The sequence below is a fragment of the Melospiza melodia genome, chromosome 3 (genome assembly GCF_035770615.1).
Source record: "Melospiza melodia melodia isolate bMelMel2 chromosome 3, bMelMel2.pri, whole genome shotgun sequence".
NCBI classification, from domain to species: domain Eukaryota; kingdom Metazoa; phylum Chordata; class Aves; order Passeriformes; family Passerellidae; genus Melospiza; species Melospiza melodia.
In genome coordinates this window covers 42,448,712-42,474,704 of record NC_086196.1, presented here as the reverse complement: position 1 = coordinate 42,474,704, position 25,993 = coordinate 42,448,712, and the positions used below count along the sequence as shown (strand labels likewise).

The following is a 25,993-nucleotide window of genomic DNA, read 5'->3' as shown; positions in this document are numbered from 1 at the left end:
AGAACAGTGGGATTTTCTGTCTTGCAGAATTTCATAGGTGTTGGAATCCATAAAGTTAGAGAGTTTTTAGAAATGGTTAAAAAAAAGTATGTAGGCCTTAGACTAGAGCTCTGTTAGCATTGCAGAAACAGCAGAAAAGTTTCCCATGCAAGCAGAAAAGTTTCCCAAGCAGTAGATGTGACAAATAACAATAGGCCTCTGTAGAATTAGCTTTAGGATGGCAACAAAGTTATTTAAAGTATGTCTTTAGAAGGTTAGCATGAATAGAACTCTGTTCTTTGTCTTCTATGAACTAGTCTTTGTTTTAGCTATCATTATGTGTGTTTTATAAGATTAGATAGAATGCTTGTCAATATGTGTTTTTCTGTGTATGATTAGCTGAAATCTAGACTGAGATGATTTTATGTCTTTCTGTATCACCCCACCCTCAGCAGACATTTTGTGTAGACCAATGAGCTGTTAACATCATGTCTTGACTGTTTTGAGACTGATGTTCTGGAAATAAAAGCAAAAATCTCTTCACTGGTCTAGTTCCAATGTTGTCCATATCTGGACATTTTGCCACAGCACAGTGAGTTCCTTTTTTAAGACGTGGGTTCCTGACACAATTAGACTTATATCTACCCTTCCCCCGCAATAATAGGCATGTGTATATATTTATAAAATAGGTAGAAGGGCTGAGTAACCTTAATTTTTTAACTGTCCTTCCTGTCACTTCAGAGGCCATGGTTGGAACTGGAAAAGTCACTATACCCAAGCATTTTCCTTATTCACTTTTCTAACTTCCTTGTACTAATTCTTCATGACTGTTCACCAAAACCTTACTTGAAGGAGCAAGCTTTCTGTAGCAGGCATGGAATTACACTTTAAGGCTAGTGGGCATCTGACACCAATCACATTGAAGATCATCAGCCCCTACTGGGATTAACAGCACAGCTGGCATGCCCTTGACCTTAGCAAAACCTTTGCTTATAAGAAGAGAGGGACACTAATTTTAAGTGAAAAGTATTTCTGTTAGAAGACAATAATATCCTGGGCACATTAGAATTCCACTTCTATGCTGCTACAAATACAATATATATGCTTTCAGCCTCTGCCAGACTAGTGGATCATCAAAATTCCACTTCTCAATCAGTTTCATCTGGACTCCTGCAGTAACACAGAGAAAGAAAGGTCTATAAAGCAAGTGAGTTATTCAAGCCAAAAACAAAAAAATCCTTTCATTTTACCTCAAACATTCTCAACTTGGGCATAATTTCCTCCAGTAGTTTAATTTCTTTGGAAATCTTGGCCTTTAACTTGTCCCAGCGTCCCTGCACATCCTTGAACTCTTTCACGTAGGTGTTTTTTATATCCGAAGATGCATGCTTCTCCAAAGCCTTTGTTTCTTCAGCAAGTTTATCTACCCTGGGCTTCTGGGCTTCCAGTGTCTCACAAACTGTCTATAACAAAAGGAAAAAAAGCCTCCTTCCAGTATTTGCCATAAAACAGGTACACACTTACATATAAATCCAAGTACATTAAAAGTTTCATCGTGCAGATGGTCAAGAGTGATACTTGTGCAGACTCAGTGAAGAGTGATACTCCAGTTACAGCAGTTACTGCAGCAGAGATGTCCAAACAACAAAACCTTCATTTGCTGTACTGGGGCAACAGCAGAGACTACAGAAGGGGCAGCAAAGCTTGGCCACAAAGCTCAACACGCGCAGGCATCTACGCCTTCTGTGTGCCATGCCATACTGGCACTCGAGTCAACAAGGCAATGGCTGTGCCACACTGCACTCTCAGAGCAAACTGCAATGCAGACAGACCAGGGCCTCAGTATGGTCATATCCCCACAAGTTTGCTTTTTAAAAGCACGTGCAAACCGGCTGAGAGTGTTCTTCCAAGCTTTGTAAAGTGAAATATAATTTCTTAGTTGCAAATAAAAGCTCTGATACTCAAGTTTTGAAAACTACTTTCCCAGATGGGATACAGGGAAAGATACATTCTGAGTACATTCACTATGACATTGCTGATATAAAGAGTCACTTGATTTGAAAGGGCTAATTTACTAATATGAAAAATAACAGCTGAAGGTATAAGCCAAAACATAAAAAATGCTGCCAGTTCATTGAACTCATCACTTTGATTACTGTGCTTCAAATTTGCTTAAGAGAATTTCACAATGAACACATGAAATTATTATTACTTTAATGGATTTAATTTTCTAGTATATACATTTAATAGGTACAAGTAGGATGTGTGCATACATATTTTGCTGTATTTTTACTGAGGAAGACTTTTTTTAAAATGTTCACATTCTCAAATCTACTTTACAATTATCATGGCTTCTTTTCCTGGAAAATGTAGCAATTCCTCTAAGACAGGTAGAGAGGTAGCAATGAGACTGGGAAGAGGAATGTATGTTTCAGAAAACAAGAGCATTCTGTGCAGGAGACCACAGATGAAGCATCCATCAGTGCCTGCTACAGTGCAGAAAGAGCTGAACTAACCCCAGGTCCACAAGCAGCTCCTCATATACAGTTTGTTCTCCTCTCCTGTCACATGCTAATGTTAAAGCACCTACACTAGCATAGTATGTCCTTTCAGGGTAATTAGTCTCTGAAGAAAACTGGGCAGAGGCAGGAAAAGACAAGCTTCCAAAGGCTAAATGCCATTGCAATTCATCTAGCATATGGACCAGAAAATCTCCATCACGTTTAAACAATACAGAAGCAACACTAAAGAGAAAACCAAAGAATCAAAGCTTGTTTTAATCTCCTAGTTCAAAAAAAAAAAAATACAAAGCACTAACAACTCTGTTTACTGGACTTCCAAAAATCATCGCTCTGCTAAATAGAGAAGGATATAACAACCTCTCTGCACCCAGCAACCAGAGATCCAGAGCTCCTCCAGCTCCTGCAGCCTTACTAGGCCACCACACAGGGAAAAACACATGCTTCTGAATGTGGAAGGTGGTAGAGCAGGCAGGGAAGAATTTGATTTTTTTACAAAAAAACAAACATAAGAGGGGAAAATACTGGAGATGCAGAATTCTCTCCCTGGAGAGAGGTACATCCCTGCCTCAGTATCTGGTATTTGCAAAGCTGCTGTCATCTATAAATTTTTGTCTACTTTATAAGCATAGCTTCCCTTTGATAGGCAGTGTGGAGGTCAGAGAAGTACAGTTATTCTCTCCAAACACCTGAGCAGGATGAGTTTGTTAACCAGCTGACCCTCAGACACTTTAAAGCCAGCAGACCCCTCACACCTGGGTGAATATATTTACCCAGTGCTTGGAGGGGAGGGTAGAAAGCCTGCAAACCACAGTCTGTTCAGAAGGGCAGAGGCAGGGTCAGAGGAGGTCACCCTGCCCCAGGACAGAATCAGTCCAGGCACAGGCATGACTGTGGTGTGGCTCAGGCAGGTGCAGCTCCCAGCTCCTTCTTTTCCTTACAACTGCACTCAGCAACAGAGGAGCAGACCTTGGATCAGAGGTCACCAACCTGATCCAACCCAGCCTCTAGAAGGGGGATGCTCTTGGAGCCCTAACAATTGTTTTACAACTCCTGAGCACAGGAGGTACATGCACATTCTTTCCTTTCTGCCTATCATTTGTTCTGCAACTCCTGAGCACAGGAAGTACATGCACACCAGAGAGTGCCCTCTGAGGTCCTTTTCCCCTGGCTGAGCAGCCCCAGCTCTCAGCCCCATCTCCTGTCACAGGCAGCACGAGAAGCTGTGAAGTTTTGCAGGCTCAGAGATACCCAGCCCTCGCCTGGACACGTCCCTCAGCAGCCTGGTAACTCAGCAAGCCACCTGCAAAAGTGGGTTCCATATCCACATCCCTGACACCCCTCTGAGCAGTGTTAGCTACCCCACTGAAAGCAAGGCAGGAGAAGAGAGGGTGACAGCAGTGGGGTAACCTCCTTCCTCAGTGCAAAGGGCAGAGTCACCTTGGCCTGCTGCAGGGCGCTCTCCACCTTGCTGGGCTCGCTGAGGCCGCTGGCAGTGCAGAGCTGCTTGCCCTCCAGCTCGCTCAGCACGTCACTCAGCTGCTGCAGGGACTCCACGTACTCCTGGCTCGGCTGCCTTTCTGTCTCTGGGACCACGCAAAAGAGAAAGGGAACAAAATACAAAGTAAGGAAATGCGCTTGAACCCAAATCATAGGAGATGTGAACAACTTTCCAAGAGCTAAAAAACTCTTCAACAGATAGCATTGTTTTTCCTCTAAAAATATTAAATATATAACATGCAAGTACATAGAATATAATAATAAGTATGCAATTACAACCTTCCAAAAATTTTACAAACTCAATCCCATTTTCATAAATTCTTTTTATACACTTAAGCACCTAAATTTGTTTGGGTGGGTGGGGTGGTAGAATCAGTAGTATTTAAATTATATGTTATCATACCAAGAATAACCCATAGTATTTAAAATATATAAACCACTCAAATTTAGTATTTTGCATTTTTAAGCTTTAGACATATCTACTATTTATCTACAAATACACACTGATATCTGCTATATATAGAAAACAGAGTATAGCAAATATAATAGCCATACATTACATATTAAATTAAAAATACACACTACGTATAGGAATTATATAAGACACAATATATAGGAATTATATAAGCTAGTATTTACAAATATGCGTGTGTGCGTATATATAAATAACATGTTAGTGTGGGCTTGTGTTTTGCTTACATTTTTACGTTTTTAAAATATATTTACCCACACAAATATATAAAAATAGAAGCTTCCAGCCTGTTGCCAGAACAGAGACACCATCTAGGAAGCGTTAAAAGGGAATTAAAGTTTGGATGGAGTATCTGCTTGCCTTCTTCAACCATATCTCAAAATTTGTTCAATCCAGCCCCACGTGGAATCCCAGGCAGGAGGCAGCACCTCACTGGAATTTCAGAATGAAAACAGCCAATTGGAATAACTGCAGCAAACAGGATTTTGCCTATAAATCCTGTACTGTGTTATGCACATTCTCTGGCCCTGGATTCCTAAGCAATTTTGTTACTGCCCCACGTGAAAATTAATCTAAGCCTTGTTCTGAGTCAGCAGGTAGCTTTTCAACAGCTTACTGTCAGAACTGTCCTACCTTTTATAAAATGAGTCAACATTTTTGAGAGAATCAGAGTAATCCAGCTCTCTTTTCTCAGAAGGCCAGCTCAATTTAAAGAGGGGAGGGAAAAAATTAATAAGAAGCATTTAGGTGCACTGCCACTAAGTGACAGAAAATCCTGAAGGAGAAGAAAATAGTTAAAGTAGTTTCTCAGTGACAAAAATATTGAGTCAATTCCCATTTAAAAAATTCCCATAGAGTTGGGACTGAGTAGGTCTCCATGGGGGAATTTCCAGAGGCTCAAAGAAGAGCCATAAGAGGAGCTGGCCCTCTGTCAATCAAGGCCTGCCAAGTTCACAAATGCCTAAGTCACACCACCAGTCACATAGCTCTGGAAGTTTTTACCTTGCAGCAATTCAACTACGCTGTAAATAAACAGCTAAAACCCTGAACTGACATTTCCCTCTGTTTGTCAGCAATATACCTTCTCAGCAGGTTGTCTCATTCAAAAGACACGCAAACACAAATTTAATGTGTTAGAATATATGCGGTGTTTCTACCAAGCAATAACTGGTTCAAGTAGATCAATAACACCTCAAGTGATGCGTGACACAAAAAAAAAAAGAATTTTTGTCACATGATATATAGTTACCAAAATCCAAAATACCAATAAAATTACTCACCAGTACATGAAGTCAAAACAGCTATAAAATAATAACTAGTCCCAGTAAGAATGAAAACATCCCCTTGTAATTTGAACATAGCTGACAGATACTTCATTCATACAGTTTTCTGCATGGATATAATTGAAGCATGCAGACCTGGTGCCAGACATTGTATAAATGTCCTAACAACTTAGTAATTGAGCCTATTTTTACTACATACAGAATAGAGTTTTAATGCTCTTCCATTTGGAGCTGTTAATAAAACACTTCCTCAAATTACTCTGAAACAAAAACTAAGGAAAAAAATTGTTACAAGTCTGTGCTGTTGCTATTCAGATGTAAAGTATTACCAGAACTACATATTCCATGCACTACATTTAAAATTCTTTAAAAACCAGCATGACTGGTTTGAATGCTCATAATTAAATCTATAATGCAACAACAACCCAAGTAGAAACTGCCTGAAAAGCAAGCCAGATTCCAAATCACTTCAAAGATGAAATTTTAAAAAGGAATTATGTATGACTAATGTGCTCAAAGCTATGAAAAAGAATAAATTTCACATGCGCACTTTCATTTTACAAGGTTCTCCTAATAGTCTACTTTTCATTTCTAGAATTTCATTACAGAACATTTATTTCTGTAAGTGCCAGGGAGAGACAGATTTCTGAGCTATATTATCCACCTTAAATATGTCTTGCTAAGTAGTTAAATGAGGTTTCAGGAATGTTTCATCCTTGCATAATCGTTTTAAACACCATGGAATGATAGACTCTTGAATTGTGCAGAGAGGAGGCCACATCCTTCCAGGTGAATAAATTAATTTTGTCAGTTTGGCACAAAGCCTAGCATAAACACTAGAAAAACTCTACCAGAATTCAATGAGTTTTCAGTCAGCTCAAAAGAAACAAACAAACAAAAAAAAAATCAAAACACAAGTAAGCAGGAGGCTTTATGCTAATATATGTATTTATGTTTATTTATTTACCTTTTTTCAGCTGTTGGTGACATTCCTCTAGTTTCTGATGAGTCAATTTGAAGTGATCAAGAAAACCATTCAAGTTCTCCTGAATAAAATTTGGAGGCATGGGCTGAGAGGTGAGTGTCTTGCAGGTGGCTTTCAGATGTTCCAGCTGTGGACTCAGGCTTACAAGGTGACTTAACTCCTTCTGTAAAAGAAAAACCAAAACCAAAATTCACACTTACCCTGTAAACACAAAAATTTTAGTACACTAAGATTTTAGTACACTGCAGCACAGCTCATCCACATTACTAGGGTGACAACACTAAAGTACTTCTGTGACAGATTCCAAAATCTTCCAGTCAAATCAGGTGCCCTGCCTAGCCTTAGAAACCAGGCCAAGCTTCACTGGGGCATCCTGTGCTTCTGACAGCTTCCATTCAAAATCAGCAAGTTTGGCCAAACTTACCTGACATAAGTCTTTCAGGACTGCTGAGGACTGGGATGCTGAAGAAGAAGCTTTTTTAAGCCAGTTATCCTTCTCAGTTAAAGTCTTCTCAAGCTCATTCATTTCCTTTAAATAAGCATTTATATCTTCTTGGTACTTTATCTTTCTAGCCACTTCTTCTAGATTTTGAACCACATCTTTCCACCCCGACAAAATTTTCTCCATAGCGGATTTTATATCCACTGTAGGAAGTCCTTCTACAAAGATTATACAAATTACTGTTATATTAACTGCAACACATTTTCATTAACAGGCATTTAACCTTTCCTTTCTTCAAATACAAGTGCACTTTCACTTTTATATACAAAACATTTTGATCCCAAGTTCAATATCTATAAATCTATACTTATTACTAGCACCATTTCAGCTTTATATTGCTAGTAAAATGTAGAGTGAAATACTCTAATTTTGAGGAAAGACAGAGAGACGTTTTTTTGCTGAACCACTCTAGCACAAGTAGAGTCCAAAGCTCTGGTCAGGGCAGCCAGGCAGCTTTCACAAGAGCACTTGATAACCCTGCTCCACGGATGTCCCTGTGCTCGCACGTTGGCCACAGGCTTGGCACGCCAACAACACAGCAGCCAGAGCCATAGGGGAGGAGTATGCACACAAAGAGCAGTCACTGCCCTTTGGGCACAGCCTGTACCTGCCCCAGGACAGAAATGGATGTTGGCACAAATGTGCCAAATGTGCCAGTGCTGTGCATTATTCCACACAGGTGCAGCCGGGCCTAGGTCTGGAAAAAGGCTGCGAGCCTGAGCTGGACAGAACATACTATCAGACCCTAACAAAACCAGGGGCTCTAGATTGGTTATTTTCTAGAGATCCCAACCTTTAAGATGACAATCAACTAGAAAGCAAATTGTTGACCTTACTCTTCACTGATACAAAGCAGCTTTTCAACAATGCATTTCTTGTTATGGTTAACACATGCTGGTTTCATACCATGACCCATTATATCACAGCTAAATGGGTTTGCAGAAGAAAGAGGAAGGGAGGATTACATTCTGCTCAGGTTTGAAAACAAGCAACATCTAAAAATTTTTATAAACCAAACTCCAAGTCAAATCAGTAGCTTTCAGCCACCAACTTCAGGGCAATGGCACCCACTGTAAAAAGCTTCAGCTGCAGTAAAGCAAGGAGGGAGGACTGGACATTCTTAGTAAATTGGGGCATACGAACAAAGCATTGGACTGCAAAAAAATCTGATTGCTGAGAAATCCATTGGAATTCAGCATTTTCCAAAAGGGATGCTGGTCATTATGCAGGACAGTGACACCATCCTCTCTCCTGTCTGAATGCTACCAGTCATGACAACTTCACCAGATGTCAAGTGCACAGCATATCTAAAAGATTGCTTCTAGATGACATCAACATAGATGACATAAACATCTCATATAGAGATCTCATTCCACTGATGGAATTTTTTCAATATGAAACAAGATTTTCAGCAAGGCTTAAAGATTAAAATTCCATGGATATCAATTATAAGATCCCATGGATAAGGGTTTTAATTAGCAATCAATCATTTTCCCAATCATATAGACTTCTCTCTTGCCTTTGAGCCATAGACTGTGACTGCATCATTAAAAACACAGACATTTTTTACAAAAACAGATAAAAATATGGAAAGAGATAGACACATACATATCAAGTTTAAATTTGGCTTCAAAATTTTCACTTCTCTATAGCAGTTGTTTTAAAACTTTTACTTAAAATCAAACCATTTCCTGGAAAGCATCTAACTAGCATTGTTACTGAAAGAGAAATAATTTCTTAAAATAAACCTTAAAAGACTGCAAATGAACAAATGCACATTAATGAATAATAATAATATTTTTCTAAAAGCTTTAATTAAAAAAAAAACACATAACTTACTAGTAACAGAACAATGACCATGAAGGAAAGAAAATGGAGGGAGAAGAAAAGAGATCGGTATTTCAGTATTATTTCCCAGCAACTCAACTGATTAAATCACAAAATAGAAAAAACTCCAAGTTGCTTACCCTTTTCCATTTGATCCAAAAGAATGTGTCCACTTCGTTTCAGTTCATCTAACATCTGGCTTTTTTCAGGTCTTTCCTTTTCAATCACCTTTAAAGTGAATCCCAAAGAATGTAGTGGCGGCAAGGATTATTTTCCTTGACTTCCCACTTTCACCCAGTAATATCTATTTTCCCACTACTACCCAAAACACATCATTATCTTGGGTACATCACCTTCTGAGCTGCATGTTAGTTCTGCTTGTGCAGCAAACAAATGCAAAAGGAGTCACCTCTCACAAGTAGCAGGCATGTGAGAGATTAGTACTACAGCACCAGGAATAAAATATTGATTAATGGCTTCATGATCTCACAGTATGAAATAAGATATTGGGACAACAGTTAAAACAAGACATTTGTGATCAAACATTCAGCTGTAATTCTCAATGTGAACCAGCGGAGAAAAGACTTTCTTCTTACTAGCCCCTTCATTTCTACAGTTTCTACTGTGATTTCCAGTAGAAGGCACCAACAGACCTGTTCCCTAGAAGTCCAAACAGCAAGAACTATAGCACACCAGTAATCCACTTTCATAAGCTCTAGTACTTTACTCTCACAAAGATTTGGAGAGGGACATTCTCCATGACTACCAAGATTTTTAAGGGAAAAAGCTCCTCCCACAAGTTATACATATTGGTGATTATTCCTTTGTGAGTCAATCGGTAGAATACATCCACAGAGAAAAGATGAGCTCTTTGGCCACAAAACCACAGCTTCAATATCTTCTGTGATTACAACACAGTATCTCCAAAGCAAAATCTTTTTGAACCTCATGTCAAAGGTCATTACTCTGGTTTAGGCTTCCTACAGTATATTCAGAAGCACGCACTTATTTGCACAGCTGGGAAGAACAAACTCTGTCCTATCCACTTACATACAGTCCAGTCATTTAAAAACAGTGCTGTTCATGGGAACCTGGTGTTCATTTCAGGACCTCTTTTTTAAAGAGCTATAAATATTCTTAAAGATCTATAAATAAAATATTGTGATAGTTGTTTTGGTTTTTATTTCCAACAATACTCCCATTCCAAACATTCCTACTGGCACCATTTTCCACAAGAGGACTATGGAGGAGCCTCTTTATAGAGATTTTTAAGTATTGTTTTTGATTTCGAAAGCAGATTCAGGTCCTGTTAAAGCTCCAGTAAGTCTTCATTAACAAAGAATGCTCAAGAACCAGAAAAAGGCAGGAATAATTCCTGACAAGGAACAGAAAATAAAATGGTTATTTCACAGCTCCCAGAAGACACTATAAAATTATCTAGTCTGTCTTGCAGGTCAGCAATACTGTACACAAGCTGTAACAATCAGGTTTTCTCCAAAATTAATAGAGCAAACAACACGTCCAAGCATTATAGCAACAAACCACTTTGGACCCTGGGTGGAACAGCGTTTGAGGAGCGTCACAGCATGATTCAAGGGGTCTCTGAGCCCCCCACGGGCCTATCTCTACCAAAATTATATAAGTGGCATCAGTCAAGGCCATTTCCAACTGTGAAACATTAAACCAAAATATGCTACTTAGTATAAAAGATAATAATCCTGAAGACAGACATTTTTCAGACCTCCAAGGGAGACATCAGTAATTTATGGTTTTTAAATTTCCTGTGGAATATGCAACACCACAGGCAAAAAAATGTGTCCAACTGGTCAGAGGTTTCCATGTATGCTCAGTTCTGAACCTATTTAACTGAGGGACTTAATCCCCTCAAAGCATGCGGATCAGCTCACACCTCCAGCTGACAGCCAGCTTAGATACAGAGTAGAGTATTCACTGAAACATGCTCTATTCTCCCCATTTTACCTTCAATTTTTCTTTCATGCTTGAAGTCTCTCTCATCTTCTTATATTCTTTGATGTCTGCGGCCTGAATGGCAGATTTTGATTTTGAAATCCAGTTCAAGAACTCAGTACTTTCAGCATCAAACCTAGTTTAAAAGGTCAGACAGTGGTTTGTTTTTTGGTTTCAGTCACTCTGTCTTAAAAATCAAAAGTCTTACAGTTCAGCACATTATTCAATCCCAAACCAGCAAGGCTTTACACAAAATTCATGCTCCTCATATTACTACTCACAGGAAGTAGAGACAGACTTTTAAAAGCCTACTATAATAAAAATTATACCCACAAAATCAGCTTTCAGGAACAAATTGAGAATCATGGTGCAATTTATTTTACACATAGCTTCACACAAATTATAACCATATCTTTTAATATGCTACAAAACAGATCTCTCAATGGCAAGTATTTTGAAAGTAATAACTAGACCTCAGGAATAAAATAAATAAGAATTTCAGTTCTAAGTTTCAAAAGTCTGCAACGCTATTTTGTCTGAAGGAAAAGCTAACAGTGGCAGTGACGGCTGACAAAGATTTTTGCACACTTAGCAGACAAAAAAATAACTTATATCTCACTGGTTTTGTCTACAGTGCACACATCTATACTAACAACTTTCTTACCCCTATGGCTTCTAAGCTACAACCTGACACCACCAAAAAAAAGACCAAATCAACTCTCCAATTAATCAGTACCGTCCAGAACTTGAGAGATGGACAGATACACTGTACAGACTACAAGTCAGGTTGAATTACAATTACATTACTTAACAAATCCTAACATGGAATAACAGCACCCCAACAAATGCAATTGTCAAAGTTTCCATGGGAAAACTGGTAAAATTCCACTAACTGGTTATTTGTTGATTTCAAAAGAAGCAAATGGAAACACACAAAAACATCAGAAACTTTATGACCTATATTTACTACCCCTGGCTTTAATACAGTTTCAACTCTAGGAAAACAGACAGATAAATCATTTTTGCTTTCAAAACCTATAATAGATTCTACAACTCAGGAGACACAGAATGGCTGCTGATTACTTTACTGCCCTGGCACATCCAGATGCACACACCGCCCCTACCAGAGCTCAAAAGGTCTGATCAGAGTCTTCAAGAGGGTTTGGGCAGGTTCCTTACCCCTTCAAACCTCCATTCCTCCTCCAGAAAAAAATTAATTAAAGACTCTTCTTCATTGCGCAAACACACAGTTACTCCCTAGTCTTGATGCAGCCTCTAATGTATCTCTAAATGATCTGACAAAGACTTACACCAGTGATACTTCAAGGAAACACTCATTTCCTCAGCCAAGCACAAAAAGCAAAATTTTGAGCACATAGCATTTAATCTCCTAATTTATATTTAAACCATTCCTTTAGTTTTAGGTATGCTATTTAATAACAAGAATTCAACACAAGTTATGAAACACTGTTTGGCTTAAGAGGAGAGAAGGTTCCAGGAAAACTTGATAGCAGCCTTCCAGTACCTAAAGGGAAGGCTACAAGAAAAATGGAGAGGGACTCAATGGGAAGGGTATTGATAAGACAAGGAGTAACTTCTAAAGTGAAAGACAGTATATTTAGATCACATATCAGAAAAAAATTATTCAGTATGAGGGTGGTAGGATACTGGAACAGGCTGCCCAGAGAAGCTGTGGATGCTCCATCCCTGGAAGCCTACCAGACCAGACTAGATAAGGCTCCAAACAGCCTACATTAGTGGAAGGTGTCCCTGTCCTTTCAGGGAGGTTGGAATGACATGATCTTTGAGGCCCCTTCCAGCCCAAATGATTCCATGAGTCTATATATGCAAATGAGCACCAGCCACTCCAGAAATACTTGCCAAAGGAGATATCAGCATAATATTATTCTTATAACTAAATACAAGAGAGATGGAAAATGTTTCTGGGCATCTTTTTTTGTGCAGTTTCTCCCATTTTTCCCATATGTTTTAGGAAAATTAGAAATAAATAATAAATCAATCAAAATGCTTGACACTTTCACACCACCTCTTGAGCAAAGATGAGAAGGTGTTTTGCATAAAGTAAATATAAATCTGTCTTTTCAACAAAGGAGCTGAGGTACAAAGGACTGAAGACCTGCTTTTATGAGAAACAAAACATCCCTGTTTTCTTTTGAAATTAATGGAAGCTACAGGTTTTCTGCTGCTCCAAAAACAAGGCTGTATATAACATTCCATTCCCATTCAAAGAATCACAGAATTGTGAGGGTTGGAAAGGATGACTGGAGATAATCTAGTCAAGCCCCCAAGCCCAACCTCACAACTGCAATTTAAGTATTGCTCACTTGCATAAAAGAAGGATCAAAAGTCAAGACAGTCTCTGTAGTATCCAATGAGCAAGGGAAAATTGCAGTGACATGTACTTACTTTTTCTTTGCTTCACTGTCCCCTGGAATTTGCCTTTTCTTTGGGAGTGGTGGTGGGGGCAATTCCTGTCTGGACTGTTTAACCACTGCCTGTTCCTTCAATGGTGTTTCTGCAGCAGTCTTCTGTGAAACCTGTGACATTCCTATGCTTCCTACAGCTTGAGTTACCTATACAAAATAATTTAGGGTAAGGATTATGTGTCATTTTACACAAGCTGAGTTGTTTTTTCTTATTTCCTTTTATTCAGTCACAAAAGCCTGTTCATCCACTCCCACAAATGACCACATTGAGCTGTCATGAAGCACTTTTATCATATTTACGCTCCAGAGAAAAAGATCATTATTCTCATTTTACAGATGGGAACCAAGCATCAAAATTCTCAGCTCAACTAGAATTGTGCCAGTCCAAGTGAACTAAAATTAACAAAAGGAGCACTATATGTATTTTCTTTCATCATTTCTTCACAGAAAGAACAAAGGTACTTGGAGTTTATTACTAGCAATTCTTCATTTTGTACTCTTACTCTATAAAACAAAGCCGAGATCTCATGAAGAGCTGATACACAGTGAATTTGACCTAAAAGCTCACTCAAGTCAATAGAAACCTCCCATGCTCTTTATCAGGTTATAAGGTAAGTCCCTGGAGACTCAACCTGTAAGTTCCAGGTATGTGCTTGGTATTTAAGGAGAGTGAAAGGATAGAGACAGGAATTGGCATTCTCTAGTGCTTTGACTAAAACACAAGAACAAATTAAAGCCACATGGCTGCAATGAGCCCCTACCCAGACTGCACAACTCATTCACTATACATTAAATGGATCATGAATTGGTGCCATGGTTTTTACCATAACAACATATTACTATCACTAGAAAAAGCACATATGAGTTATAAAGCTGTCAAATAAAACCCTCACAGAATCCAGTAGGAGTTCTGTCTAAACAAAAACATTACCAAGCACTCAAAACACTAAAATAAACATTGAACAATCTAGCTTGGCTATCATCATTACATGTCAAACAAACAACTACTCTATTTTCAACAGATGAGAAATCATACTCACAGAGCATAAATACTTGTATGACTCCCATTTATTTTTCTATTCTGGGATTTGGGTTTTGCCTTTGTTTTCTTTTAGTATCAGATTTAAATCCAGTCCCAGCACTCTTACAATGTTTAAAGTCATTTACATAGACTGATAATACATGGCAAGCCTGCTTTACTCATCAGAAAAATGAAGCTTAATCTGTGTGAGAAAGGAGTAATAGTACTGGTCAGTACTAGTACTGGGCTTTTGGAGACCAAAAATGCAGGCACCTTTGTCAGCCCCATGTGAAAAAGCATTCACCTACCTCTCTAGCCTGATGCCTGGACAATTTTGGTGACACAGTGAAATTTGCATGCATGCAGTCATACAAAAAGCTAAAAAGTAATAAAGCCTTGTAAATACCTGGTTAGAGTAATCCTCTAGCTTCTGAACCAAACTGTCCCACCTCTGAGTTAGCTCTTCTTGATCCTGATCAATTTTACTGGATGCTTTGCCATTCCCAAGGATTTGAGCCACATCCTGACCTAGTTCATTCAGCTGGTCTAGTGTTTGTCGTTTCATACCCAAGTCCTCTTTTAAAATCTGTAATTAAAAGAAAAGATTAAAATAGAACATCAAGTATTCTACTTCCCCTAAGCTTTAATTCCATGGCTAAAAGGCAAAGGGGTTTGAAAGGGTGGTGACAGGGTGAAAGATGTACTACCTGAGCCAGATGAACAGTTCTTTTGTGTAAAAAAGCACTAACAGACACTCTTTTTAAAGAGCACATCCTTGAAACATCTCCTAGAGGAGCCAGCAGTATCTCTTCAGTAACAGTTACAAATGATTCGTTCATTTGTACAAGCTGCTCCAATGAAATAAAGAAAAATCCACACCACAAACCAAGGCATACACCTGGGAAAGCACAGCTGACTGGTGGCCCGCAATAACATCCAAACCCTCTCAAAAATCTGGGATAGCTGTTTCAGAGTTTGACACACCAACGAAGGACTGCCATGGAGTAAATAGCACATAGGTTTTAAATTCAAGGGCAAGAATCTGGCAAGGAGAGAATGTTGGCCTGGCTTCTGTATCATGCACTCACAGCTCCTACTAGGGTCAAACTAGTAATTTGCTACTCATCTAGGCTATGATATTTGTTGGAATAGAGCAAGATATCAATACTCACAGCTAGTTTTCGAACATTCACACTCAGGTCTGTTTGATCTTTAAAGTTGCTCGTCTGGACCTTACTCAAAGCCTCTTCTTTCTCTGTTAACCAAGCTTTCAATAAGCACTGCAGATCATAAGAAAAACAACAGAAGAAAATACCAAGATTGTCAAACAGCTATGGACAATTGCTTCTTCAAAATCTTTGCATTCAAAGCACAGTTCTGCAGTCTTTATACGCTGGAATGTCAGTTAACTTTAACAAAAATAATACAGAAAAGAGTACAAAACTATCAGATTAGGGAAGCAATACTTCCAGCGAAACAATTTCAACAAAACCATTTCTCAATATATCAGAGCCTATCTCCGTGCAAGTTATTTATATAGGAAACAGATATCCACCATAAAGCTAACATAGGATTTATAAATCAAAATAGAATATATCAAAACGGCATGCATGTGCTCTTTTGTTTTCTACCCTTCTTCCTCTGTGACTCACATGCTGTTACAAGCATTTTCTCACAGAAGTGACACCACTGGTAATTCACATTTCTTTTAGTCCAGACAGTTGATCAAAGACTCAGATACCAATCAGTGACCTCCCTGTTTATGGTACCTACTTTCAATTGCAAAACAACTTCAGCAAATCCTATTTCATTGACTACTGGAAGCTAGAGTAGTCTGCTCTAAATACTTCTAACTCAGGGACTTTTTATTTTTTCCTTTTTTTTCCTACAAGACTTGTCCTGGGTCTCAGTTTTCTTCAGTCACACTGCACTCCTGTAGTAACACCAGCAATAACTGGCATCGAGTACCAGGAAGGATTTTATGTACTCTATATTATGTTCCCACATAATGCTGCTACTGGACAGCAATCTCCACGGAGTAGAACACCCATCTCTCTATAAACTTCAGCTGCCCAGGCATTGGTGCAATGCTGTTCCTCTCTGTTTAAAAATAAATCACAAAGCAAGACAGACCTTTTTGTTCTTTGAACAACACGTTTTACAATAGCCACCAGGTTCCCCATCCTAGCTATATATTTTTGGCATTGTCCCAGAACTTACTATAGCAACTTTGGGCCACAGGGCTAAGGCAGTTTACATTTCCAACATAAACCAATATGCAAAATCGACAGACAGAAAATATGATGGTGGTTGAAATGCCATAAGGCTTTGAGAAAAAAAATTATAACATCACACACTCTCTGGAAAAATCATGCTGGCATCCCAGCCAACATATTTTATGCATAAGAGGAGCTCAAAAACCCTTCATGCGTTCAGCTAATTTCTGCTAAATCAGCAGTCAAAGATAACTCTCCCTAGAAAACTGAAACATAATTACCATAGTGCTAAGAAGTCTCTGGCACTGATTGAGGAATTTGTTTCCTGAGTGGTAAGGATTGTGTTGACTTGAAAATGTGGTGTACAAGAGCTTTTTAGGCAGCCACAAAAAGGCTGATGCATCACTGTTGCTCATCTCCCTGTGTGGTTGGACAAAATAGAAAATGCTTGCAACAAAGCGTTTTAGTTACTTTTGTGCTATAAAAGTGTTTGTATTCAATTTTAAGTAGTTTCAGACTGTAATTTTTCTAAGTCACTTGATCATTATTGTGGGTTTGTAATTCAAACCCACTAGTAATAAATGAATTATTCAGGTAAATAATGAGTACAAAAAGGGTCATCTAAACCAGCTAAAACAAACTTCTATTTCTTCTTTATTTGGTATCTGACTTTCTACACTAAGCACACTAATTGCTTCACACAAATTGAAATAAGCGGAGCTCAAATGTTCAACTCCAACAGAACATGGCACTTCTAACAGTTTTGTAATAGTCAAAGAGTGTTCCCCAAACAAATGTAAGGGTGGAAAAGGATGTTGACATGATGACAGAGTCATCAAAACTAAGAGCACTTGAAGTCCGTAACTCGAACATATACAGCAAGGATTTTGGGAGAATCCTTTCTCAATTCCGAGTTACCATGCCCAAGAGTTCCCAGAAAACATTAGCATACAATTTTCTGGATACACATACACAGATAACAAAGCATTAGTTTAAAGAAACATATATAAACAGATACTCAGCATGGGATAAACCAGAATCTTAACCTTGGGTCCATATTAAAAACAAGGTCACATGAGCTACAAATTCAGTGTATCAATATACTAGAAACAGATATGGGAGAGGTAAGGGAGAAACATACAAGGAGCCCCAAAGAACGCAGACAAAACATCCTTGTCAAAGAAACCAGGCTGCAGCTGATACCAGTAGCTATACCAGCACTGCTCTACTTCTTTCAAATGTCTAAACAATCTGAGTACTGCCTTGTTTAAACAATAGCTTACAGTGATACATATCATGTTCAAGAAAAACACAATTTCAGTAAAACCTTCAAAGAAAAAACCAAAATATTTTCAGCTGAGAAATGAAACAAGCTCTAGTTCTAGACATACAAACAGCACATGTAGCTGTGTTACCATATTTTTTATACTATGAGTTACTTGTGTTTGAGCAGTATTTTTATTGTAAAATACATTATATCAAAGCAAGAAAACACTTTAGTATTGTGTATATGTGTTCATGCTGGAACTACATATACATTAATTAGGAGGATTTCTGTAATTACAAAACTACCCGATAGGAAAATGACCATGAATTTTCTAAGTATCACTGATATTCACACTACATCACCATTTTACAAGGTATCTTGGAAATTACTTTACGAGAAGCTATAAACTTCTATTCTTAACCTATGGAAAAATACTTGTCTTGCACTTCAGAGCTACTCCTGTCCTCGAAGAACACAGGGAACCCAAACAATAACAAATTCTAGGCTTTCAAGGTTTATTTTCCATTAAAAAAAAAAAAAAAATCAATCCTTGTCAGAGCTTTGATTCTTTGGGCTTTTTCAGTTTTTTCCCTTCCACACAAATCAACCAGTCACTCTGAAAAGCTGAACAGCTACTCACCTGTTCTTCCAGCAGCTCCTGCCATAAAAGCTGAATTTCTTGCAGCTTGACCCGCCGATCCTCAGTCCATCGACAAACTGCTGTCCACCGCTCACCAAGCCTCTACAAAAGCACAAAACACTCAGAAATTACTAAAACCCTCACAAAGAAACTCCAAAAACAGATATTCAAAAGTGTGATTTCTGCTTCACAGTAACTTCTTTCTACATTATATCTACTTCCCTGTCCATTATTGATATTGCTGTATTGCACAGAGCTGGAGATTAACACTTTCAAAAACATTTACATATGGCCTAAACTCTGATTTTGCTCAAGTCTTCGAGCATAAAAAGGAATGAACCAAGTAGCACTAATTTTGTTTGGAAAAACTCTGTCTCACATACTCACACTTCATATTATACTCCCTAGATAAATTGTGTTCATGTCTTCCAAGTATTTCTGCTATGAGATTTTAACTTTCTTAGGAAAACAACTTACATGAAATAAGAGCTGTACTATGAATCTTCCCATTTAATGAAACTGCTGAAAGGATATACTACCAAATCACCCAAGTCATTGGGAAAGCAAACAGCTTGACTAATCAGTAATAGAGCTTGAAAGTCACCAATACGCTTTTGCAGGTTTTGGCTTGAGCTGATTTAATAATTCTTTAAGTTATTATTGTTCCTGAAGGAAATGTTATTTTAAATTACTTTTTATGAGAAATTGTCTTTAAACAAAAATGTTGATTAACAATTACAAGCAAATTTTTCAAGTGCCTAATAATAGAGTTTTAAAAAGAGGGCTCTAAGATGTTACCTGCAATTGTTCCTCCAGAATAGCTGTTGCACTTTCCCCACTGCTTTCATCAACAATGACCACCATGTGTGTTAGGGAATTGACCTTCACCTGTTCTGCCTCTAGGTCACTCTGCAGGCTCTACAAGAACAAATCAGAGGTTACCAACTTTGAATGCATTTGCTCATCTGCTATTTTGGCCACAGTGATTATCACAGCTGCTGTGGCAAAAGAACTTTGGTATTTCAGATTCAACAGCTAAGCATAGATTTTACCACTGGCAATCACTGCGCAGCCTAAAAACTGTAAGCAAAAGGCTGCTAGAAATGAACTCAAACCCATTCTGTTAAAATACTGTAAAAGATGGAGTGCTTTCAGTTGGATGCCCATACTTGACTAGGAGAATCACATGACAATTGCACTGACTTTCCATATGTTTGATGTTATACATAGCAGAGCTTACGTGTTTCTACACAGGGCTGCTATTGTTAATAAGGAAGCAACATAGAGCATGCCAAACAGAAATCAATAAAACCACTAATTTTTCAAGAGTTGACACTATAATTTCAAAAGTATCAACAGTGCAATAACTGACCATGATGCTCCTAATAGTTGAAAACTGTAGAAAACAGGCAGCTCAGATCAGTTTAAAGCAATCTGTAGATTTAAATATTCATACAACTTCTAAAAGAACAGATTCAATGGTTAAAGCCTACTACAAAATATCTCAGCAAGATCAACACACCTTTACAGTACTGTAAATGTCACTTATTATACCTAAGCTACTCTATGAAATACATGCCTCAAACTCTCCAGACTTTGAAAACAAAGGACAGGAAACGACACAGACTAAAAATACTCCCGTGTTCTTGTTCTGTGAGGTATGTCCCATGCTGGGGAGAAGGTCAAACCTCAGCACTGAGCATGAAAACTAAAGCTGCCCACAACAAAGGTGGACATCAAAAGGACACCTCTCTCCTTCACAAAAACATTTGCAGGGTAGAAAGGCCAGATTTGCACTCAAAAACTCAATTGAGAGAAAAAACACTTCCAAAATACTGCACACATAAGAAATCAGTGTCTAAGCACTCCCTTAGGATGTGATCCCTGCAAAAGCAGGGACTGGAATTGGTGACTTGGAAGGCCCTGATGATTTTGACTTCCACATTAAAATAATGCGCAAGACTCAAGCAGGCTTTAGTAATGCCTGCCAGTAATTAAGGGCAACTCTGCCCACAGTACCTTTCGTACTGTTCCTCACATCAACAGTTTACCAGGAGAGGCCCTATTCTCTCCACAAAGCAAGGGTAACAATTTTGCCTAAAAAAATTCCTGCATGAAGCAAATATAATAGCTCCTACCAGACAGCAGTGCTCAGGTGTTAAGTTAAAGCTTCTAATTCCTTTCTACACCATCACCATCCTTTTCCAAGCACCAAATACAGCCATTTATGACTCTTGACAATCAAGTTTCTCAGTCAAGAAACCCACCAATGTACACATCTTCCAAATACTTCTCCTATACATATTATATAACAGCAAAAGGTTTACCTTATGTTCTTCCAGCTGTTTTTGAAGTGACTCCAAATCTTCCGCTAGGAGCTGAGATTCCATTTTCTGAATGCGCTCCTCGGTGACCGTCAGCCAGTCAGACAGCTGCTGCAGCTGCTGCTTCTGGAGCTCCATCAGCATGTCGTGCAGGCTGCAGGGGGAAGCAGAGTTACTTCAGACACAGCTTTCCCCAGGAAAGCAACTAAATGCTGGCTCATATAGGAAAGAAGCGAGGCCATACATAAAGCTGCTACCTATGACCAAATAAAACTTCCACCATTTAGCTAAGGAACACAGATAAGTATTCTTGTTTCTTAATTTAAAAAATGTTCACTAATTATGCAATTTATATCAGAGATTGTTTTGTCCAATGGGGGTTTTCTATTAATTAAGCCACTGTTGAAAGTCACAACAAAAGACAGTTTCTCCATTGATGTGCAGCTCTTACCTTGATAACCCATACGTAGGGAAAAATTCTTCTAAAAGCTTTTTAATTATGTAAATACCCATAGATATCCACATCCACTATATGCTTTATTGACAAACTTAAACTTGTTTTTCATATTGTTTCAGTAGTTCATGCAACCACTGCATTTAAATACCATATATTTAGTCTGGCACATCTACATAACAATTCATAGAATACTTTACATAATGACCAAAGAAAAAAACCCAGTCAGTTATACACATTTCTTTAGTTTCATCTTAAAGTATGAAGGAGGATTTTGTGCACAAACTGAAATGTTAATTCTAAAAAAAGTCTTACAAAGGGATGCAAACCAAGTTCTCCAAAACACAGCAAGCACCAGAGGTCAGTCCTGGACCCCTAGAAGAAGTTGTGTGCCATGAACTCACCGGGACTGCCTGTCCATGCTCTCCACCCTGAGTTCCTCCCAGCGGGAGTTCAGCAGCAGCATTTGCTCCTGGATCTCAAACTCTTCTTCAGGTGATAGATTTCCCTGGGCCACCAGTTGGTTTCCAGCCTGCAGAACATTGCCCACACTGCTCTGGTGTGCAGTCAGTTCCATCATAAAACACTGGAAATGGTACAAGCAAACATCACTGTGAGGTCCTATAAGAGTTTATGACTTGGTAAATATCCTATAAAACTATAATGTTTGAATCAGTGCTCTAGAAGGAGCTGACACTATCAAATGCATGACCCTGGCAGACCTGTTCCTTTCCTTGACACAAGATTTGCCATGCACTACAAAAATTCTGGATCCAGTAAAATAGAGAAAAAAAAAAAAACTGACCACCTCTTGGGGAGAAGAGAGCCTTCAAGCAAAAACACCAAAAATATGAAACAGGAATTTACCTATGGCCAACAGAACATAAAACAACATCTGAAAGGTATTGCAGGAAAGCAATTACAACCCTATGAGTTAGCAACATATATTTACTGTAAATCCAGAACACCTCTTCCTTTGCTTCATGACTTTAAAACTGTAGCACAAGGAAAAAAAATCCTCCTATTGATCAGCATTCAAACTCTATATTCAATTTTATACAGTAAGCTGGCATGGGAGAAAACTAAAATGTCTGACATGGCAATAACCTTCTAGCAACATCACGATGTTTTTTCAGATTTAGAACAAAGTCAAACCAAAATTTGTAAAAAAGAATAATTTGGAAGCATCAACACACATTTCTGAAACAAACTATCCTAACCATCACAGGAGGACCACTGAATAAATTGACATAATTGTCAATTTCAGCATTCCCCTTATTTAACAGCAAGTGGCATAAGGCTGACCAGGTTTTTTTTTTAATTGGCAGCAGGGAAGTACAACTCAGTCTGAGATCAGGCTGCCTTTTTATTATGCACACCTGTAAACCAGTCACCAAAGGCTGATTTTAAAAAAATACATTAAGGTTTCAAAGCATGCTTCAATCATGGTTCTTCTAAAAAGAAGAATTTCACCTTGAATAAAGGTTAGGAAATGGAAGCTCTGCAGCTTATTTACACACACAAAAAAAAGAAGCCAAACCACAACAGAAGAATTTATAAGAGAAGCTTACTTCATGGGTGGAAAATTGTTCTTTGACTTCTTCAACATCACCAGATATTTCCTCCTGCTCCCGAAACACATCCTCAGCTGACAGCAACCACGTAAGAACTTCTTCCAGAGCCACTTGGTAGCTATCCAAGTCCATATCCACCTCTGTCACTGTGCTGGGAGTCTCTGCTCTAGAACTGTCCTGGTCTTCTTCAAGTGCCACAGTCTAGGCAGCCAAGAGGAAAGAGATGTCTTAGAAGTGCACAGAACATGCCCTCCCAAATGGTATTAAAAACAGAACAACTAAGATCTCTTCCAAGCTTTCATAAAATGTTAAAAAATTTTGGATAAATTTTAATGAGAAATGCCAAAGTCACTATATTAAAATGCAAGTTCATTAGTAAAGAACTTGAATAGAACATACAACTTTAATCTTGCTCTGTCAACAGTGAATCTCAAAACCAACCAAAACCTCATCACTACCACGAACCACCACAAGTTCCATGGAAAATTGAGTTAAAGACTGTGGACCACCCTCTTCAGCTGATCAAGACATATGAAACAGAGAAGCAAAAAAAAAAAAAAACAAAAACAAAAACAAAAACAAAAGGTAGCACAACACAAATGGAACTTTATATCTCAATACAGAAGATTTTGTACATGTTTCAGAAAAGAAAAAGGAAAGCAGAAAGACTGAAGTTAATGACAAACAAGCTGCTATGATTTTTTGTATTTTCCCAGTTGTGTTGCCCAGGAGAGAAGGCATAATCCAGAGAAACTGACAAACATGAAGATCAGCTAAAATTACAACTCCAAAAGAGAAAGGCTGGCTTTGACAACAAACACACCTGCTGCACACTGAATTCTCCATCCTCACACTCCTGCTTGTATCTCCTTGGAAGGGTTTCCACCTCCCGAATGTCTTCCATTGTAACTTGCTTAGGAAGGACCTCAAACAAAGAAGTTAAATACATAATAATGGACTTTTTGTCTGGAAGCTGTACAGCAACATCTGCATCAAAAAGATAAAACACAGGGAAAAATAAATGAGGACAATTTTTTAAATCATTACATAGAACACAGGTAACAATTCACATATTGTCCTGTCAAACAGCCTTTCATAAACTTTTAACTTAGAGACCAGTCTGGACACACATTGCAAGTACCGTGAAGAAGGAAAAAAAAAAAAGAAAAAAGAATTTTTCTACATTTGGAAGTGAATTCACATTAAAAGTCTTGATCTTTTTGAAGTAAGAACCTAGACATGAAGTTGCTAAGGGATAAAATCCATTTGGGGAAATTGTTCTGAAGCATCTCCCAGACAGAAATGTATAAAGGACAGTATCCTACATAAACAAACATTTCCACTTAGGCTCTATCCCCCTTCCCATTGCCAGTCAGGTAATTTTCTCATTTTCCACACTGGAAAGAGTTTCTCTGAGCCAGGTTCACTTCTCTTGGGTTATGAACAGTACCCATTCAGTGAATTTTTTTGTTTTTTATAAGAAGGTGGTGCTCATCTCACAGAATGAACCTTTGGAGGCTCACTTCAAAGCAGAGCAACAGGTCAGTCTTTTTAACAGGAGCCATAAAGGTTACCTGGTAAGCACTCCTAGGCAGCTACTGCTACTCAGTGTGTGTGTTAAGAACAATAAATTCTGAGCTCCTAAACTGCCCCATTCTATAGAATGCACTACTGCACCTGAAAAGCACACACCCTTGCAGCACAGCCCCTTACCTAAAAGTCAGCATACCAACTTCACCTTCCTTACACAGTCCCCGGATGCAAAGTCAACCCAAACCTTAATATTCAAAACATCAAAGCCTACACATGTACATCTGTACCCTTACCCTAACAAATGGCATTTGCTTAAATCCAAATTTTAAAGTTTGAAATTAAATAGCACTGCACAAAGTTGATAGAACTGTTATTCATACTTAGTATCACTAGAAGAAATTTCTTTTAAGAGAGCTCAAAAAAAGTTTCTTGTCAAGTAAAATAACTGTATCCCACCTTCAGGATCCAACAGTTTCTCTATTCCTAAGTGGTTCTTGGCTATGTTGAAAGCATTTTCTAGTCTCTCAACCGGAGACATCTTTGTAACTTTATCCCAGCTGAACAGCTCAGGTCTAAAAAAGAAAGCAAAACAAGAATGAAAGCAAATAAGAAAATTCCATACCATGCAGAATATCAAGGTAGGCATATGATAGTAGCTACCCAAATAATATATTCGTACATATATATACGAAATACCAACTTCAGTGCATATACACAAATGCAGAACAAAAAGCTCGATTCTCACTTATTAGTAACAATCTGATGCTCACAAATTAATTGACTCCATGCTCACAGCAACATCCACCTACCATTCCATGTCCTAAACAAAGTCATGGACTGAAACGGGAGATAAAATACCACTAGCAAGAACACAAGCTTTGTTTAAAATTTATCCCAGAACAGTTTTCCTCAACTGTTTCTTTTACAGCATTACTATTACTACACATTTTCTGCATCAAGCACTGCTGGGTAATCAAGAGTCACTCTGTTCCTGGAAAACCTCATTCCAAACTTGTGATGTGGCTCAGTGACCACCCCAGGCCATCACAGCCAGAAACAGCAATCTCCACTCCACTTGCTCACTCTTCCCCACAGTCTTTTTCCCCCAATAACAAACAACAGCCTACAAGAAAACATCCCAAGTGCTCATGAGGCCCAGTGCAAACCAGGCCAAGGAGCTGGTCAATTTGCAGTGCCAGCAGCCTTCATCTAAGATCAGTGTTAGCCCAAGGGCATCTCCAGTCCAGCTGTGCACCCAAAACACGCTGGTGGGTCTCAAGGGGAAAGAGCAGAGCACACAAAAGGAAGCAGAGGGAGCAAACATGGCCCATTCCTAGCAGTGCCTACACCTGTGGGGCATGACCAGCCAAGTGCTGCAGCAGCACAGCTGCAGAGCCATTTAAACACCTTCCATTCTCCTGCAACAGTGGCTTCTCATCAAAACACTCCTATCGATTCTGTACTTTATAGAACTGGGAGAGG

At 38.6% G+C, this 25,993-nt stretch overlaps 1 protein-coding gene across 4 annotated transcripts in view; it reads right to left on the bottom strand.

The window, feature by feature from the left end:
* The window catches only part of UTRN (utrophin), a 340,805-nt gene that overhangs the window by 236,308 nt on the left and 78,504 nt on the right, over positions 1-25,993 (bottom strand). For all 4 annotated transcript variants that reach the window (XM_063151512.1, XM_063151511.1, XM_063151513.1 and 1 more), the window contains exons 7-22: positions 24,968-25,083; positions 23,802-23,965; positions 22,976-23,179; positions 21,809-21,990; positions 20,954-21,104; positions 19,425-19,544; positions 18,627-18,728; positions 15,676-15,783; positions 14,910-15,089; positions 13,463-13,629; positions 11,048-11,171; positions 9,208-9,295; positions 7,163-7,398; positions 6,721-6,901; positions 3,939-4,084; positions 1,230-1,442 (exon numbers count right to left, since the gene is read on the bottom strand). In XM_063151512.1, coding sequence (XP_063007582.1) covers positions 1,230-1,442; positions 3,939-4,084; positions 6,721-6,901; positions 7,163-7,398; positions 9,208-9,295; positions 11,048-11,171; positions 13,463-13,629; positions 14,910-15,089; positions 15,676-15,783; positions 18,627-18,728; positions 19,425-19,544; positions 20,954-21,104; positions 21,809-21,990; positions 22,976-23,179; positions 23,802-23,965; positions 24,968-25,083 — 2,482 coding nt within the window. The remainder of the gene's footprint in view (positions 1-1,229; positions 1,443-3,938; positions 4,085-6,720; positions 6,902-7,162; positions 7,399-9,207; positions 9,296-11,047; positions 11,172-13,462; positions 13,630-14,909; positions 15,090-15,675; positions 15,784-18,626; positions 18,729-19,424; positions 19,545-20,953; positions 21,105-21,808; positions 21,991-22,975; positions 23,180-23,801; positions 23,966-24,967; positions 25,084-25,993) is intronic.